A 17385-nucleotide genomic window follows, 5' to 3' on the forward strand; every position below is an offset into this window, starting at 1 on the left:
TCATTTGGGCGCGCCAGCTAACTTAGCTTAGTTAGCAATAAAGAATGTACAATACATTTTTATAAATCAATATTAAATCCTGCTTTTATGTACGTGTGTATGGGGGATAATAAAATATTAAAAATTATATATACATATGTACGTAAAATTAGTTCAACATATATTATCCTACTATATTATTATTAATATTATTATTATTATTATTATTATTATTATTATTATTATTATTATTATTATTATTATTATTATTATTATTATTATTATTATTATTATTATTATTATACTATGATCAGGTTAGCAAAATTACTGATAAAAATATGATATTATTATTAATATTATTATTATTATTATTATTATTAATATTATTATTATTATTATTATTATTATTATTATTATTATTATTATTATTATTATTATTATTATTATTATTATTATTATTATACTATGATCAGGTTAGCAAAATTACTGATAAAAATATGATATTACACAGATAATATTAATATTAATATATAGATGATTGCAATTCTCAAGAGAATGTTAAATCACGCTCAATCTACTATGTTTATAAGAGTAGAGACAACTGTTAGATGAGTATGAGCAAAATAAGTGCATTCTTAATTTATTCATGTATGTAAGAATAAACATTTACGATATATTCTTGATACTAACTTTCAAAATGGTTACTAATAAGCTATTAGTACCTAGCTGGGTTTTTAGCTAACCCATAATTGTCAATCATGTGATCATGATTATGATCATGAGCTGGGCAATTATCATATCTTAGCTATATAAATAAGTATTGTAAATTATAAACAATTAAAAACCAATCGCTTTCGCATAAATTAAATGCTGAGAACTATCTGAAGCGATAATTATGTGCTATACACATCTTTACAGATATACTCGCATCTGCTGGTGAAGTAAAAGTTAATCAGTTTTGGTTTTCTGTAATTTACTACAGGTTATATTTATAGCATTTTATACAACTTAAGTACTAGGCAGAAATTATGAGACATGTTACAAGATATAAATTCCCAATTTATATTTGTGTATGTACATTCCATGCGGAGTTCTTCTGTTCATCATCATCTTCCATTTCATGATCATCTTTCGTTTATGCAATTACGTGGGTCGTGGTTTTGTGGGCGTGGCTTTGTTGATGGGCGTTTGTGTGTTGGCAGTATATACAGTAAGAGAAGTTTAATGTTGTATGTGAGTATGTATGGATGTATAAGTGAGACAGAGACGGTGCATGTGTGCGAGCAAGATGGATGCCATTTGATGGTTCCGTATAAGTGAACTTGAGTGACTTGAGTATTGAGCAGGCGATGCTGGAAGCCAAGGCGCATTGGTTAAGTCGTCAACGTGTGTTTAATAAATATGAAAGAATAGGCATGACAAATGGGATGCGGGCGGGTGGGGAGCTGTGTGAATGTTCCAAGCAGATTCCTTAGTAGTGGGCGACATGCGCGTGGGCATTGTGGGTGGCATAGCCGTAAGCGGGCACAGCAGCGGCATGATGTGCCACAGAGCCACCATAAGCCACAGCTGGAGCGGCAGACACATGGTGAGCGATGGCAGGAGCGTGGGCCACCAAGGGAGCAGCATGGGCAACCAAAGGAGCAGCATGGACGGCGGGCGCAGCGTGCACAGTGGGCGCACTCTTGTGCACAACAGCGTTGAAGCCATTGTGATCATCGGCGGTGTACTCCACGGTGCGCACGGAGCCATCAGGCTCCACCAGAGAGTAGGAGCCCTTGACAACATCACCGTCGCGCACCTCATGCTGGGACTTCACATCGCCGGTATGGGAGTCAGAGACGCCATAGTTGTAGTGGTACTTGGGATAGGCCTGCCAAGAGATAAGAAAGAGAGACAAAGAGAGAGAGAGAGAGAGAGAGAGAGAGGGAGAAGATTTTACGTTAGCTAGGCACGAATATAAGATGCACGCGATGCCAATTGGCCAATATGCTAATTGGCTAATGGACAATCGTGAGAAAACGCGCACTAAATGTCAGCATGACATATGACCCTGGCACACACAGCATTAATTCCAGCTGCTGCAATTCACTTACGTGATAATCCAGACCCTCATCGTGGTGGTGGCCATGAGCAGCATAGCCCAGAGCAGGAGCGGCGGCATAGACAGCGGGACCGCTATGCAGGACACCGGCGGAGGCGATGCTCACAAGAGCCAAGCATATCAGAGACTAGCACCAAAATAGAGCACAATTATTACAATATAGACACACTGGGCACAGTACTGCTGGCTGGCACTGTAGGTAGCCACAGTAAGCACTCACTTTGAAGAAAGCCATTTGAAGGATTTAGAGTTGGGATTTGCGGTGGCTTTATTTCCTGGTTAGCGGCGCGTGTGTGCGATACGTTGAGCGTAGTTCAACTGATAACTAGAACCCAGAAGGCAGTCTCTTTTATATCCGAAGACAACGCCCGACCGATCAAGCCAAAAGCTACACGATTACCCCCGAGCCGAACGAGCGAACGGCTGGTCGACAGCAGCAGCAGCGACGACGGCGGCGCTGGCTGAAACAATTGCCATTTGCAAGTAAAGCTTAAGAAGTTGCAACAGCATTAACAACAAACTTAACAATAACAGCAACAACCACAACAAAAGCAACAACATTAACGACAATAGCGCCGGCAGCAAAAAGCGACGTCAGCGCCGACGCTGACTGTGAAAACGAGAGTGAAGTTCAGTCAGACGTCAGTAAATGGACTGTGCATTGTTGTTGTTGTTGTTGCTGCTATTGTTGTTGTTGTTGCTACTGCTAGTGCTGATATTGTGGTTTGCGTCTTTGCTTTGCTCTACACATTAACGAACATTTGTTGGTAAATGTGACTCAAAGTTGACTCTGAAATTTTTGGAATTTGAATATAATTATGTCTGATAAAAAAATTATTAATTCTATTTGGTTTTATATATGTTGATTTATAATTTTTTATTTTTTTTTTATTACATATAGGAATGTATTAAATATTACTATAATATCGTAAATGTGAATTTGTGTACATAATGATACCAAAATATAAAAGCTATAATATCATACGATCTGGTTGAGAATGAATACAATTTGGTCATATATGAAATAATATATGCCTGAAGGCCTTTGTCGCTCTGGCTTAACAAATTGTTATTTAGAATTAAATCTTGACAACAATAAATAATAATAAGAATATAATAGTATATAAATAATAATAAATTCCTAATAATTTAAAGAGGATTTACGAAAGATTAGCCATACCTGCATTCATATATATGTAATATATGTACATATATCATATATACGTTTATAATTTGATACAATAAATTATCTATAAATTGTTAAAAAACTAAATTAACAACTTGTGCTATTATTGTGTTATTATTGTTATGTTATTATTGTTAGATAATAAAGTGAGTAAACTAATTGAATTTTATACAATAAACTCAATCTCAATCAATTTAAATTTAATAACAAAACATGAATAATTCATGTATAAATATTTTATCTTAACAAATCAAAATATTTTATATTGTAAATTAGGCAATGCGATATAATTACTTTGGCCTCTCCCTAGCACAAATTTCAACGAAAAGAAAAACACGATGCAAAAAATATGTATATTTATATATTTATAAAAAAATATATATATTTATACATTTTTGTCTACTTTGTAACGTACAAATATTGTATACATATATATTTGCTAATAAATTGAATGAAGCAATGGGAACTAAACATTGTCTGGTGGGCGGAGGTGTTGCCTCTCATAGTGTAACGTAGATTGCATGCGCTCATTGTAGTTGTTGTTGCTGTCTATGCTGGCATTGCATACTTCGTGTTCTTGTGCTTCATCTGCTGCCACGCCCCTCGCCCCCTCGCCTTCTCTTCTCTCTCACCTGATCGACCTCCTCTACAGCTCACATGATTCATTTATGCTTGTGGCATGCTCCGCGGACTTTTGATTACCATGTAGGTCGTTCGGCTTATTAAACAAAAAATGCTTGCGCAAAAGAGCTAGCGAATGTAGGTGGTACGTAATAAAGGAGGAGGAGACTGAGAGACCTCATACAATGAGTGTGTGGCCAGGGGTCAGTTTACCGTACTTCATAGTGTATGACACTTTTGTTTGTTGTTGCTCTGCTTTGCTTATTTAATTAATTGTCTTGAATTAGTAGCTCCAGCTGTGACTCTGGCTTTGGCATCAAATCAAGAGGCAGCCGGGCAGCGGGGACAAGTCTGGGGTTTGCTCTGCATGGCTGGCCAGCGTGAACTTACAAAATTGTAGCAATCGATTCAAGGTTAGCACGACGACAACGTGCAACGGCTCACTAACTGTCGCTACAACAATTACTGGCAATCGCAGTGGTAGATCTCATTGGATTTTTAGAGCTAAACAGATTTGTAACAGTTTATTTGCCATTTTTATTATACCATACTCTTGTTGTGCCATAGATAATCCACTATGATCGTCTCTAATTTTTGTTGTTTTGTATGCAAGTTGTCAATGAGTCAGTTAGTCAGTCAGTAATTCCGTTAGTCCGTTGAAGATAAAGGGGCCTATGGTATGAAATGAGTTGCAGCGAATCATGTAGGATTGAAGAAAAATGGGTCTTCAAATGAGTTACGGAGAATGTGTGCATAGTCCAAGGTTTGTATGTCTGTAGTTTTAATTGGAGCTGTATGGTGCTCTATAGCGATGTTTTGTGTAGTTCTTTATCAGAGAAAATACTTTTCATTTGATTTGTATTGTTTAATAATTTTATTTTAATAGTTATTATTTTATTATTTTAATAATTAAAGTTCCCACAAAAATCAATCCAGTATAATATAATGAATAAAGTATAAGTCAATTTTTGAAATTTTCTATTTCTGCATAAGCCTTAATATACTTGACTGAAAAATACCTTAATTATAATAAAATTTAATTTCGTTTCGCAGTCTCTTCTTCTATTCACTAGACTTCGCCAATTCATTAATTCATATGTGAAACATTAAAGCACTTTATAGAAACCTTTTTAGCTCTATACAAATTTTACTTGATTTTAGTTTTTCATTGAGCAACATATTTCCAGTGAATCATATCAGCAGATCATCTCAACTGTTTGTTTATATTGCTGCACAAATATGACTTTAGAACCACTGTGCCTGTGTCTCTGGACACTGTGCTGTGTGCAGGCAAAACGCCCAGAAAACGAGAGCACGATGACAATTACAAACGTGTTTATTGTTGTTGCCGTTGCTCTCATTGCTATTAGAGTTTTGCCATATTTTGCGCTTAGTTTTCATATAATTATACGGGCCATGCGGCCATGCAATTGCTTACGTCTTGTTTTGCATTAGATCCGGTCTACGAAATGCACCAAGCTAGAAGTCCAGAAGCAACGAGCCAACATAGCTGCAATCCGATTCATGGAAACGAGCAAGCATGAACATTAAGGCAGGCAAATCGACTCTCTCGTGATGTTGGATGCTGTCTGCGATTGGGTTTTGGCTGTTATGGCTGCGAATGGCAGTTAGCGCTGCAGTTAAACATTTGAAACTCGAGCATATTTCTAGTTGCGGGTGTTTGACTCTAGCAATTGTTGACTTATCTTGTGCGATTGTGCGGCAGCCTGGTGAGTCGGCTACCTGGCGGCTCGTAATCTCCATAAACTTACCATCAGACTTCAAGTTGATGCTGAGTGCTCGTAAAATTTGTTGCAATTAAAGCAATTTGTGTGCGTTGCTCGCTATTGTTGTTATTTTTGTTGTTGTTGTTGTTGTTGCTGTGTTGTTGTCGCTGCTGTTGATTGAGTGGCAAATTTGTTGTCCGTTGTTTTGTAATATATGCAAGCTCGCTGTCTGTCCGCGAAAAAGTAATAGTATATGGTTTGAGCAATTGTATCAGATCACTCGGGTAGTCATATTAACCAAGATATGAATTAAAATAATTGTGTGGAAATTATAATAAGCAGCTTATTGAGGCAAATCATTTTCAACTCAACAGTTGCTCTACGAATAACAGTGCACAAAGGAACTGCATTTGAAAATTATTAATTTGTGTACTACGCGGCGACCTTGAACTGCGGCTGCGAATGGAAATGGTAAATCGGTGAATTCAAATACCACAAAGATTGACCAAAAGAGCATGAAAAAATCATTCATAAAAGCGCCGACGAGATAATAAATAATCCGCTCTAAAGGTGTTTCACGAATATGCAGGTCATTATCAAAATGGATTGTGTGTGTGTGTGGAATTTATATGGAATTTCAAAATGTACTTTATCGCATTTATATGTACTTTATCTGATAATCTGTATGCTGTTAAAAGTCTCTTTGGCTAGTCGAAAGAGCTAAGAATGTTTCTTGGTATATATGTATATTATATATATTATAAAGTATCTGTAAATTTCGAATGTAGTTAATATAGGCATATAGTCATCCAATTATGTATTATAATAGAAATTTAATGAGAGTTTTTTCATGACCAATAAATTTGATTAAATATATGTAAATTTATGTTAAATCGTAAATTTCTTAAGAAAACTCCTCAATTCAATGAATTGAAAAGCAAAGTGCATTCGCTATAAGGTCATTCAATAGCTATACAATGTTTCATTGTTATTGACAGCTTTTCTTCTCGCCCAGCATTCAATAGCAAATTGAAATTTCGTTGGCTTTTCTGACAGCTTAATGTCAAAGTCAACGCAGCTGTGGGCGTGGCTGATCGGCCGTTCAATTACATAGGGCGCACAGAAAAGGCTTAGATAGTATAATGTAATCTATGCAATTGTGTCGAATAGTCGATCACGACGGCCTTGTGTGACTGTTAGGCAAATGGAGTGGGAGTCGTGGAGAAGGGGGGAGCATTGTGTTGCGGCACGGCAGCGGGAGCCAACGTTCAAATTTCCATGACCACAGCGCCAAAGCGAGCCCAGCTCCAAAAGTGGAACCGGCCCATTGCCTTACGAATCGGGGAGACTTACAATTTGTGTTTTGTAGCTGTGCATTTTAGTTGCTTTTCGCAATGCTGCACACCCATCGACCCGGCCAGTGGGCGTGGCAGCTGAGCCAACTTTACAACATTTCCGTTTTTATACCCTGAACCCATTGAAAATGGGAAATCAGGGTATAATGGTTTTGTTAAAAGTATGTAACAGGCAGAAGGAGGCGTGGCAGACCCCACAAAGTATATATATTCTTGATCAGGGCGACGAGCTGAGTTGATTTGGCCCTGTCCGTCTGTCTGTCCGTCCGTCCGTCCGTCCGTCCGTCCGTCCGTCCGTCCGTCCGTCCGTCCGTCCGTCCGTATGTATGAACGCGTCGATTTCAGAAGATACAAGAGCTAGAGACTTCAAATTTTTTTTAAAATGTCCGTAATTACAGCGCGCATATCAAGTTTATCATTAAAAATCGATAACTCATCCCGATCTTTTTTTATCGATAAAAAACCTTATCGAAAACCAGTTATAAAATTATATCTTCTACACCCTTATTGCTAGAGTCTCCAAATTTTTAATGTATGCTTATATGCAATTTATACAATTTCGGTTTTTGTGTAAATTTACCCCCCACCCTTAAATTCACCCCCTCACCCTCACTTTTGTAAAAAGCGTATTTCAAATACTAGAGACTTGGGCTTTGGAATATACACACATATTCACCATATGATTACGCTCTAAAAGTTTCATTAAGATCGTATGTCTACAAAAGAAATTATTTAACAAATAAATTCTCATAATATTGCCCACACTGCAGCGCAGCCCAAGCGCAGTCGCTGCTTACTGCGCAGTTAGCAGAGCGCAGGCTTATGCGTGCGTGTGGATGCATGTGTATGTATGTGTGTATAAAAGAAGTGCAGAATGATTAGAATATCAGCTTGGAGGGTTCAGGGTATCTCCTAGTCGAGCAGTCTCGACTGGAGCTTTCTTACTTGTTTAAGTTTGCCGTATCGAATTCGCTTCTAATAATTGTTGGCATTATCATTGTTTGTGCTCATTGTTCTAGTTTTTGGAAAAGGCTGCTTGGCTGGCTGATTTATTGGCTCCAGTTATTGTCTAGTCCATTGTTGGGCCTGCATGTCGATCTGTTGATTGCTTAGCGCATTGTTTCGACTCTGAAGGCTGGCCATGTCCAGCTGTCCAACTTTTAAAAGCCGCCGCCGTCGAATGTTAATTTTTCATTACATTTTGATTAGGGTGCCAGAATGTCGAAAATCGTAAGAGTATATATTATATAATGAACTTGGTTTCAAAAAATGGGTACCAAAAATGAAAATAATTCTAGCTAAGCCGGATTTACCATTTAAATGTAGTGAAATATTAAAAACCTTGAGAATAAATAAAAATAATTTTAAAAAAATTTTTTAATGAAAAGTTAATTAGTAAACTGATGTTGCATTTGCTAGAGGAGCCTGAACAACTGTTGCCTGGCATTGCTTGAACAGTTATGAACGTCGCTTGACCGTTTGCCATTTCCATTTTCGCAAGTTTTTTCATGCAATTTGGTTTTCTCGCCTGGCCAAGAGCCGTTGTTGGCTGCGTGTTTGCATAGTTTACCTTCAGTTGAGATCTGCCCCAGCAGTTGGACACGCCCAAACGTCCCTACGCCCACACGCCCACACGCCCACACGCCTGTAGCATTTTATTTTCACATTTTCAGGCGTCTCGTTTTGGGTTATTTATGCAGCAACCCTTCGGCCAGGCCCCGACCACACTTTTAATGCTATTTGCTTGCCATTTGGGCCAATAAATCATTTTGGGCGCAGATAAGTAATTTTTTACAGTGTTACGTCTACATTTTCTTACCAGCGCGCAGCTTGTGCACTCAGCTTTTCTTCTTTTTCAATTTTTTCATTTCTTCTTGTTCTTTTTTGTTTTCATTTTGCTTCCGTTCCGTTGGCTTCTGCTTTTGCTTTCACATCTTACAATGTTTTTCTTAGCGGCAATGCGATTTTGGGGTCTGTTGTGCCCTCGTCTTGAAATTCCTTTCCACAGCGGGAAGCAGGACTCTTGATTCATGACGCTGCTGTTTGGTCCAAACACAGCTCGATAGCTGAATGGTAGCTACATGGCTCTCAAGGTGGGGCCGGCTGGGCTCCTCCAGAGGAGTCGTCTGCTTATTGTGCTCTTGTGCGTAAAATTATTTGTGCTGCCTTCCCGAAACGTAGGCAAACGTCGAGTACACTTTGCTTTTAAATGACCTTTATCGAAACTGCGCAGCTATTTCAAATTTATCATAAAATTGCAATAACTGCTTTCCGTTCCTCTCTCTCTCTCTTTCTCTGCCTCGCCCTCTCTCTTGGTCACTCAATCTTGTAGTTTTCCATTCATAAATAGTCTTGAGAAGCAACAAAGGAAAGCAGCTTTCGAATAAATGTGAACTCTATACTTTCATTGTGAATTCATAATTGAGTCGAAAACAAATACGAATCCTGAATGTAAAAAGGGAATACGCAAGCTGCTTTACTGCGGACTGAAGCCTTTAAGCTGCACACTTAAGTCGGCTCTTCTTATCTTTAAAGTTTTGCGGTCGCGTGCGAACTGACATACTTTGCAAACTACCCACCCGGCGCAGCTATATTTGATTAGCTCTGGGAACTAGTTTATGTTTGTCATTTGCTGCCGCTGGCAAAATATTAATATTAATGTAATTTTAGCATCTGCGCTTAGAAGTGCCTAAATATGCCCAATCAAGCGTCTTGTAGTTAGCAACACCTGCGGATATACACGGCCGAACACACTGTGCATGTGTGTGTGTGTGTGTGGGTGTGCTTGTGCTTGTGTGTGGGTGAGTGGTTAGGTGGTTTGTTGGCTGTATACTTAGGTAGCTTGAATGTGTATCTCACGAAATTTCACAGACAATTTGTTTGTGGGCGTTGTACCGGTAAAGTGGCACGCATTAAGCGGTCTGATTGAAATTTACGCCTGAAAGTTTTTGGGATTCTGTGGTCGTGTCTTTGTTAGGGGTGTGTCAATAAATGCGCCAGCGGGGAGGGGGTGCCTCCACATTAAAGCAGTTTAGAACATATTCTTGTGGACAGGAGAGCTCAAGAGTGCTCGCCGTGAGCTGCTTGAAATAAGGTTAAAAGGGAAATAAATAAATCATGCTTATTATACTATATGTTCCCATCTTCTCCGAATTCGTGTCTAAAATTAAACTACAGAAGTATTTGATGTTTAAATTTCAATTCTATTTTGATATAGCAAGAATTGGTTATAGCATTTTTAAGGCTCTTTTGCTTTTTAGCTTTTAACCAAGCCACAGAAACATTTAAAGCTTAAGTTTCCGCTGCTTAAGGAGCAAGGATTTGGCATAGTCTGTTCGACAGGATTGCCAGGCGAAATGCAATCAAGGCGCATGGTGAATAGGAAATAAGACTGCGATGTTAATATTCTGCCAAAAACTTACCACAATTGTGTTTGTTTGCGTAATGCATGTTGCTTGCAGCTTGCTGCATGCTGCATGCTGCATGTTGTTTGTTTACCTTACCGAAAGTATACGTTTATTATTCCGAGCTGTCAGAAACGCTCGGCGCACATTTGCCAAGCTATTTCCTAAACTGACTTGATGCAAACCGCATTTTCAGTTTGTGTTTTGCTTTCTTCAAATAACGAACTCAACTTGACATCGGCCCTAACCATTTGGCAAGAGCAGCTGCTGCTAGCAACAGCAGCCAGCAGCTTATATGGGAAAACTTTTCTATTTTGTGTAAGAAAAGTTTATAGAAGCTTGTTATTTTTGATCTAATATAGTAGATGTTATAAAGGACTATATATACATTTTAGAGACTAATTGAAGTCACAGTTAAATATTTTTAATGTATGACATCCGGCTGGTCTAACTTTTGGCTAACTCACAGAGTCGAAACATGATCTGTGGCAGCCAATGCATGCAGAGTTCATTACACGCTTTTTACCTTGACTTTTATGCCATTTATTTGCATATGCCAGAAGCGACCAACTTTGGCTTACAACGTTTTTGGTAAAAAGGGAAAAAGTTCGACTCAAACTTTTGACTGCATGCAAGTTGTTTCATGCCTCATTGTTGGCCATTTATATTGCGGCTATCCAGCCAGAGTTGTTTTATGGCTTACACTCATTATATACCATTGCGTCTAAAATATGCAAACCAAATACATGCGTAAGCTCTGCAGACTCTGCCAGTTCCGGCTCGGATCAGAATTCATAATAATTAGCAAATTGAAGCCAAACTGACCGCAACTCGTGAGCTCGACCCACAGAGATGTTGCTAATTTCTGCAACATATTAAACGTGATTAATATTTTCTTGGACTCTGTTTTTTTTTTCTGCCTTTGGTTTGTTGCTGTCGTTGTTGTTGTTGTTGTTGCTGTAGTTGTGGTTGTGGCTATGGCACTCGTATCCTGCTGTGCCCAACATTTTCGTTAGGGCTCCTTATTAATGAGCCCTGTTGTGTCTGGGCAGGACTCGGCTATTTGTTGCTGTGTTGTTGTTATTTATTATACGAGTATTTGCCGCTTTGCCATGTTGATTGCGTTGAGGTTAAATGCGTTTACTTTTTGTATCGCCCCTTTCAGCTGACTTGCTTTACGGTCTAGCCGCCCCACCCGAAAATTCGGACCATAAAGGCCAAACGGCCCCAAGCGTTAAGTGTGTTCTCATTTGCTTGATGTGGAATGGGCCCTAATTAATATGAATTAATTTAAGTGTTAATTGCAAGTGGATGGGTGTTCCATACGACTGCCGTCTGAATAGCTACACATACACTGAGCGAAAACTAGCATGCAATTGTGCCTCAACTTTATCTTATTTGTCTTCAAATGAGATTTCTTTAAGAATTTCAATTTGAGTTTTGTTCTTACTTGCGCCTTATGCATGTTGCTTTAATGGCTGAATTTCATGTGTAGCCCGAACGAGGCCCATCAATCACGGCGACCCCGCCCCATCTTCCCCATATTGTAATGTATTGTTGCAGCAAAAGGCGATAAGAGCATTACTCAACCGAGTTCGGTGAACGTAATTTAGCTAACGACTTAATAATATAATTAACTGGACCAATTACAGTGTATACACTGGCATGACGATTGCACAATGTAGTAGCTAATTCTTGCAGTGTAGCAGGACAGCTTTGAAGATGTTTATCATCTTCAGTTACTTTGCTTTCAAATGTTTGCTAGATTTTGTGTGATTTTTAGTGAGACAGTCAAAGATTAGTGAGAGGCAAAGGCATAGTTGGGTTGCTTTGCTTTGTGGTGTCTATGTAATTAATATTAAGTATACGCCGTGCTTGACAGCTTGCCGTTGTGCACCGTGGCACGTACTGGAAAAGGACACGCAGGATCCTCGCTGCCAGCAATGTCAAGTCAATTTTTTTGGCCAACAAGGTGAGCCCTAGGACGATCAGAGGAGTAAATAATAAATAAATATTTACGAAAACGTTTCGGCGGCAGGACACGTACTGGGGATTAGCTGGAGCAACAGCACCAAACGCTGCTGCCAAGACGTGCCGGCTATCTGCCCAAATCTCTGACCAAAACTCAGCACAGAAAACTTTTCTAGCTATTAAACTTTAAAGATGAAAGTGACAGCTGCCGCAACTGCTGTTACTGCTCGGACTTCTGCTCCTGCTCCTTCTCTTGCTCCTGCTCCTCGTCGTGGTAAGGCAACCGAGACCGCAAGCGCTGACCCCCAGCGGCAATAACCGCAGGGAAACGGCCTAGGGATTGGTTGCCCGCATAGATTTACAATCAGCTGCTGCCTCTGCTGCTGCTGCCGCTACCGTTGCTGCTGCTGCTGCTGCTGCTGGTTGCTTGGCTGGCATTATGCCACAAATCATAAAAGCGCATCTAGTATACACGCCAGTTACGCGTGTTCTTGTTCTTGTGTGCGGCTCTGTCCTTCTGCTTTCACTGCTGTGCGTATACGTGATATTTTATGGGTCACTCGTTTCGCAAACGTCTCATAATTTTATGGCCACGCCCCAAGTGTCCACAACTCGATTCTCTGGACAACAATAGCAGCCGTAAAGCCCTGCTTGTAACTGTTACTGTATCTCATTACAGTTGATTTACAGATTGGGTAAGCGCGAAGCTATTGAAATATTATCAACACCTTTGTCTGCAGCGTTGGCATTCTCTTCCAGCTAATGGTACTCAAGTGAGGGCTAAGATTTCCACGTCTGCCTATTATGGGAGAGACGTGGGACGTAACAGACTCAAGAGAGCTTTTAGAACGAACTCAGTAATTACTTCTGAATGACTAATGCATGTTAATTATCAAATTTGAAGACAATAAAATATACAAATTTAATATATAATATAACATATAATATATTGGAATTAACTATAAGTGCTAGATCTAATTTAATCTTCTAATTTCAAATAAATTTTGTTGTCTGAAATGTTTGGTCGAAGGCTCACGGATGTTTAAGCCAAAATCGATTGACTTTATTATTTGTAGTTCATCAGAGCAATATGCCTGCATATATGGATATTTTCGTAAGCGTAAAGAAAATAAATATTCAAATACAGCAAATAAACTTGTCGAATGCAGAAATTCAATTAGTGAAATGAATTCATTTTCACACTTTGTTAAATGCCAAAATGCGAAGGACTGCTCACAATGGAGTCAAACATGCTCTGGCAATCCTTTTGCAGAGCAGAGAAGGAATCTGCATGATGGACCATTAAATACTCATTAATGCGTAGAGCTCGTACATGAACTAAGACGAAGGAGAAAGCTAAGAGTTAACTTTATTGTCATTGCATTTACTATTATAAGAATTATTATCATTAATATTATTATTACTTTAATTATAACTATTTTTAGTATCTGCATGTTCACCTGTGCATATAAATTATTCAAGGCTTTTAAGTCTCTTTGCTTGCCTCAATATTCACAATTTTTCACATCGCTGCGTGTTCGAAGCACAAAAACACTTCATATACAATTAAATGTCTAAAAAAGATTGTGTGAAAAATTCGAGTGCTTGTAAAATAATTCAATTATTTTTCATATCGTCCACTCACTGAGAATGTGCTACAACAATAAAATAAAGTAAAATAAAAGAATTGGTATTCATTATAAAATACAAGCATATGGAATATATTGTCTGATATGCCAGGGACAACAAATCTTTATTGACATCAAATTTATTGCAATATTTACAGAGTACAGACGAGTCTGACATTCTTAGTTTGTTTGCTTTGCTTACTTTGCTGCGCACTTTAAAATTCATGTGCAATTTTCGCAGCTGGCGAATAATTTATTGATAGATGCTGTTCGACTTGAGTAGCCCTGAGCAGGAGACAGTTCGTAGAGTGCTTGAATTATTTGTGGTAATTTTAATACATTTTATTGATGCTCTTTCGACGAAATGAAAATCGCACTCAGCTCTTGATTATATTATTAAAGTGTTGAAATTAAACACTTCTAGCTTAACTCCTTAACTTGAGGAGGCGTTCAATAATTGAAAATCATATTGCCAGTGGAGAGCACTGTGTAAATGTTTATGGGGCTAGCAGCAGCCATATTTGAAAAGTAAAATTGAAAAGAACACCAACGGAAGCCACACACTTGAGGAGATTGCACAGAAATTGTGTGCGAAATTAAAAAGAGCTTGATGTTGAAATAAATTGAGCAAAATAGTGGCAGCTACTTAAGTGAAAATATTTTTTTTGGCGCTTGTAATAACTTGACTGCTGCTCTGGTATTATGTCCTCCACCGGCCGATGGAGGGAGAATACGAGTCGAAAAAGAGCAATATGAAAAGGGACTTAAGTGCAGAGAGTGTTGCGGCTTTGGGTGCAGATGCCGGCTGCCGGCTGCTAGCTGGCTCCTGCCTCCTGCCTGCGCTACTATATAAGCATTTGGGAGTGGGCCATGTCCTATGCTTGTGCTACATTCATACGTTTTCGATTAAGCGGCTCTGGACTGGTTCGACGCTGGCAGCCAACAAACACTTGCCAAAGGGATGCGGAAATTTACACAAAGACAGGATGTAGCAGAACTTGCAGTTGTAAGTGGCCAAGCTGCAGCCGAAATGAGGCGAAATTGCAACGTGCTAGCTGAGGCACCGAAAGGCCAAACACGTGGCTGTTGCCTGTGCCGTGGAGGCTCTGACTGACAGGCCATTAATTTTGGATTACCCGAGCACTACAGGCACCGCCACCAAATCCGACGGCTGGCGGGCTCCAGCCGAACCTACAAATTCACAAGCTTGCGGCTTGCCACTTAGCTGGGCTGTTAAGCATTTCATAATGCCCTCAACATGCCTAGTTTTCTTCCTTTCCATATATATTTTTTCTCGTTGCCTCTTGGCCAGGTCGTTAACGTTAATGACAACTTAAGTGGTCATATATAATTTCTGAAAATTACTTCTACCTGTGCAACAAAGTGGCACAAAGCAGCAAACTGCGCTATTATTGCAAGGATAATAAGCTGCAGTGCGAGGATTGCTGTACTCGTAAAGTAAAATATAGCTCGCTTTTAATTACAGCTTTGGCAAATTGAATGGCCAAAAACAATATTCAAATGCCATAAATGTCAACAAGCAGCTGGAATCAAAGGTAAAATCGTTTGGAATGAATACCATTTGCATTGCAAGTCGTCCTCAATGCCCGAGTAAACACTTGGTCAGACTTCAAAAGTTTCGGCTAGTTTAGTTGGAAAAAGTATTTACTTTCCTTTTTGTGCTGTTCGGCATAATGCGACGAGTGTGTCAATATTCAAGATATTTCACGGCTGAATACGTATTGGCTTTCATCAAGAAATCAAGAGCTGGGTAAACAAACAGTTCAGAGCAAAATTTAAGGAAATAAATTGATATATGAAATAATATAAATACAAATAAAACATGCAAACAGAATTGAGTCCAAGCGAAAGCAAAATACGCTAGCGCTTAGTAGTTTAATATCCGAGCAGGTTTAATGTATTCAAAAAATCGATAAAATATGCCTCGGTATATGGACTATACATTATTCATAGGCTTATCGGCTGAGGAGACCGAAAATATATAATATATTGAGACCTGAGCAGTTATTAATTTGGCACTCCCACATCAGGCAGTGAGTGATATAGACTTTATAGGATAACAGAACTTTATGTAGCTTCCTGGACAGACTATTTATTTTATAAATACTATTTATTTTATAAATATTGTGATAGCACATATACCATTTTCCATTTCGTCGAAATGCTTAACGACAAATTATAAAAGAGTATCCATAAAGGGTAAATAGCCTGAAGGATATATTGCACGAAGTGCACATACACAACATAAGTTATAGACTTTAATAAAATTTTAAATAAATGAGTTCGGGCAAGAAAGCTGTTATATACATTTCAAAAAGCAGAAAATTGGTTAAAGTGCGTTTTGGGGCATCTTAAAAATATAACGTATACCCTTTGGAGCCACGTAACGCATTCGCCCAGTTGTCCAAACTACTTTCGCCTAATTTATCTTGTTGTCAGCCTGGCAGCAACAAATGCAGCCGCAATAGTTGAATTACTTCACATATAACCGAACACCCACACACACACAGAGAGAGAGAGAGAGAGAGAGAGAGAGAGAGAGAAAGAGAGAGAGAGAGAGAGAGAGAGGAACACAGAGACACACAGACTCATGGGCAGGTGGCGTAAAGTGCTAGAAAGTGTAACTGGGTCGTTGGTAAGTAACTAAGTAGGCGAACTAAAAGCAAAAGCAAAAACAGCCGAGAAAAGTTTTTCACTCGATGTTACAGCTTTTTTGGGGCCAACGAGATAAAATGGACACACCTTATGTGTTTTCTGTTCGGGGCCAAGTGTGAAATAAAGTGAAGAAAATTGCAGGTAGCTACACACACACACACACACACACATACATGGGTGCCTACCAACTGCTGCCTACTTATAAGCAGCCAACTCAGCCTGAGCGAAATGCCATAGCAATTTGTTAGCGGGTCGGTGGAGCATCGTGCAAATGTAATTTACTGGTTGCTCTTGCCTCATGCCGCCAAAAGAATGTAGCCGGAATTTATTTGCGGCTATTTGGTAAAGTGAAAGCAAATTCAAGTCTGCACATACAAAGAAAAAAAAAAAAAAAAGAAAATGCCAAGCCATGCTTTAAGATCAGGAAAAAAAACTAGCAAATCGTTAAGTACCTAATTAAACATTCGATTTAAAGCTTTTACTTGAAAAGAATATCCTTAAATATGTCGAGCCTATATAAGCGAATAGCGCAAAACATATATTTACGATAAATAAATATATACATGCATATGTATATATGAAGCCCAAGTCTCAGAATTCCCAGTCGCTTATTCAAATGTATTTTAGATCGCACTGCCAAACATTTCCGTTGGCTTCGTCTAAATGTCGTGACGGCTCTTGTCCTGTTAGCAACAAGCGAGAAATCGTTGAGGCACGACTGAGGCAAGTACACT

General features: G+C 38.9%; 1 protein-coding gene across 1 annotated transcript; it reads right to left on the reverse strand.

Moving 5' to 3' along the window:
• Positions 1 to 935: 935 nt before the first annotated feature.
• Positions 936 to 2438, reverse strand: Cpr62Bc (Cuticular protein 62Bc). The gene is made up of 3 exons (XM_089467923.1): positions 2304 to 2438; positions 2076 to 2210; positions 936 to 1852 (listed from the first exon to the last, which is right to left on the reverse strand). The coding sequence occupies exons 1-3, from the start codon at positions 2316 to 2318 to the stop codon at positions 1451 to 1453; spliced, it is 552 nt and encodes a 183-aa protein (XP_089324049.1). The 5' UTR covers positions 2319 to 2438; the 3' UTR covers positions 936 to 1450.
• Positions 2439 to 17385: the final 14947 nt, after the last annotated feature.

Source organism: Drosophila arizonae, chromosome 4 (assembly GCF_054131065.1).
Source record: "Drosophila arizonae isolate 15081-1271.41 chromosome 4, UAZ_ARI_1.0, whole genome shotgun sequence".
NCBI lineage: Eukaryota > Metazoa > Arthropoda > Insecta > Diptera > Drosophilidae > Drosophila > Drosophila arizonae.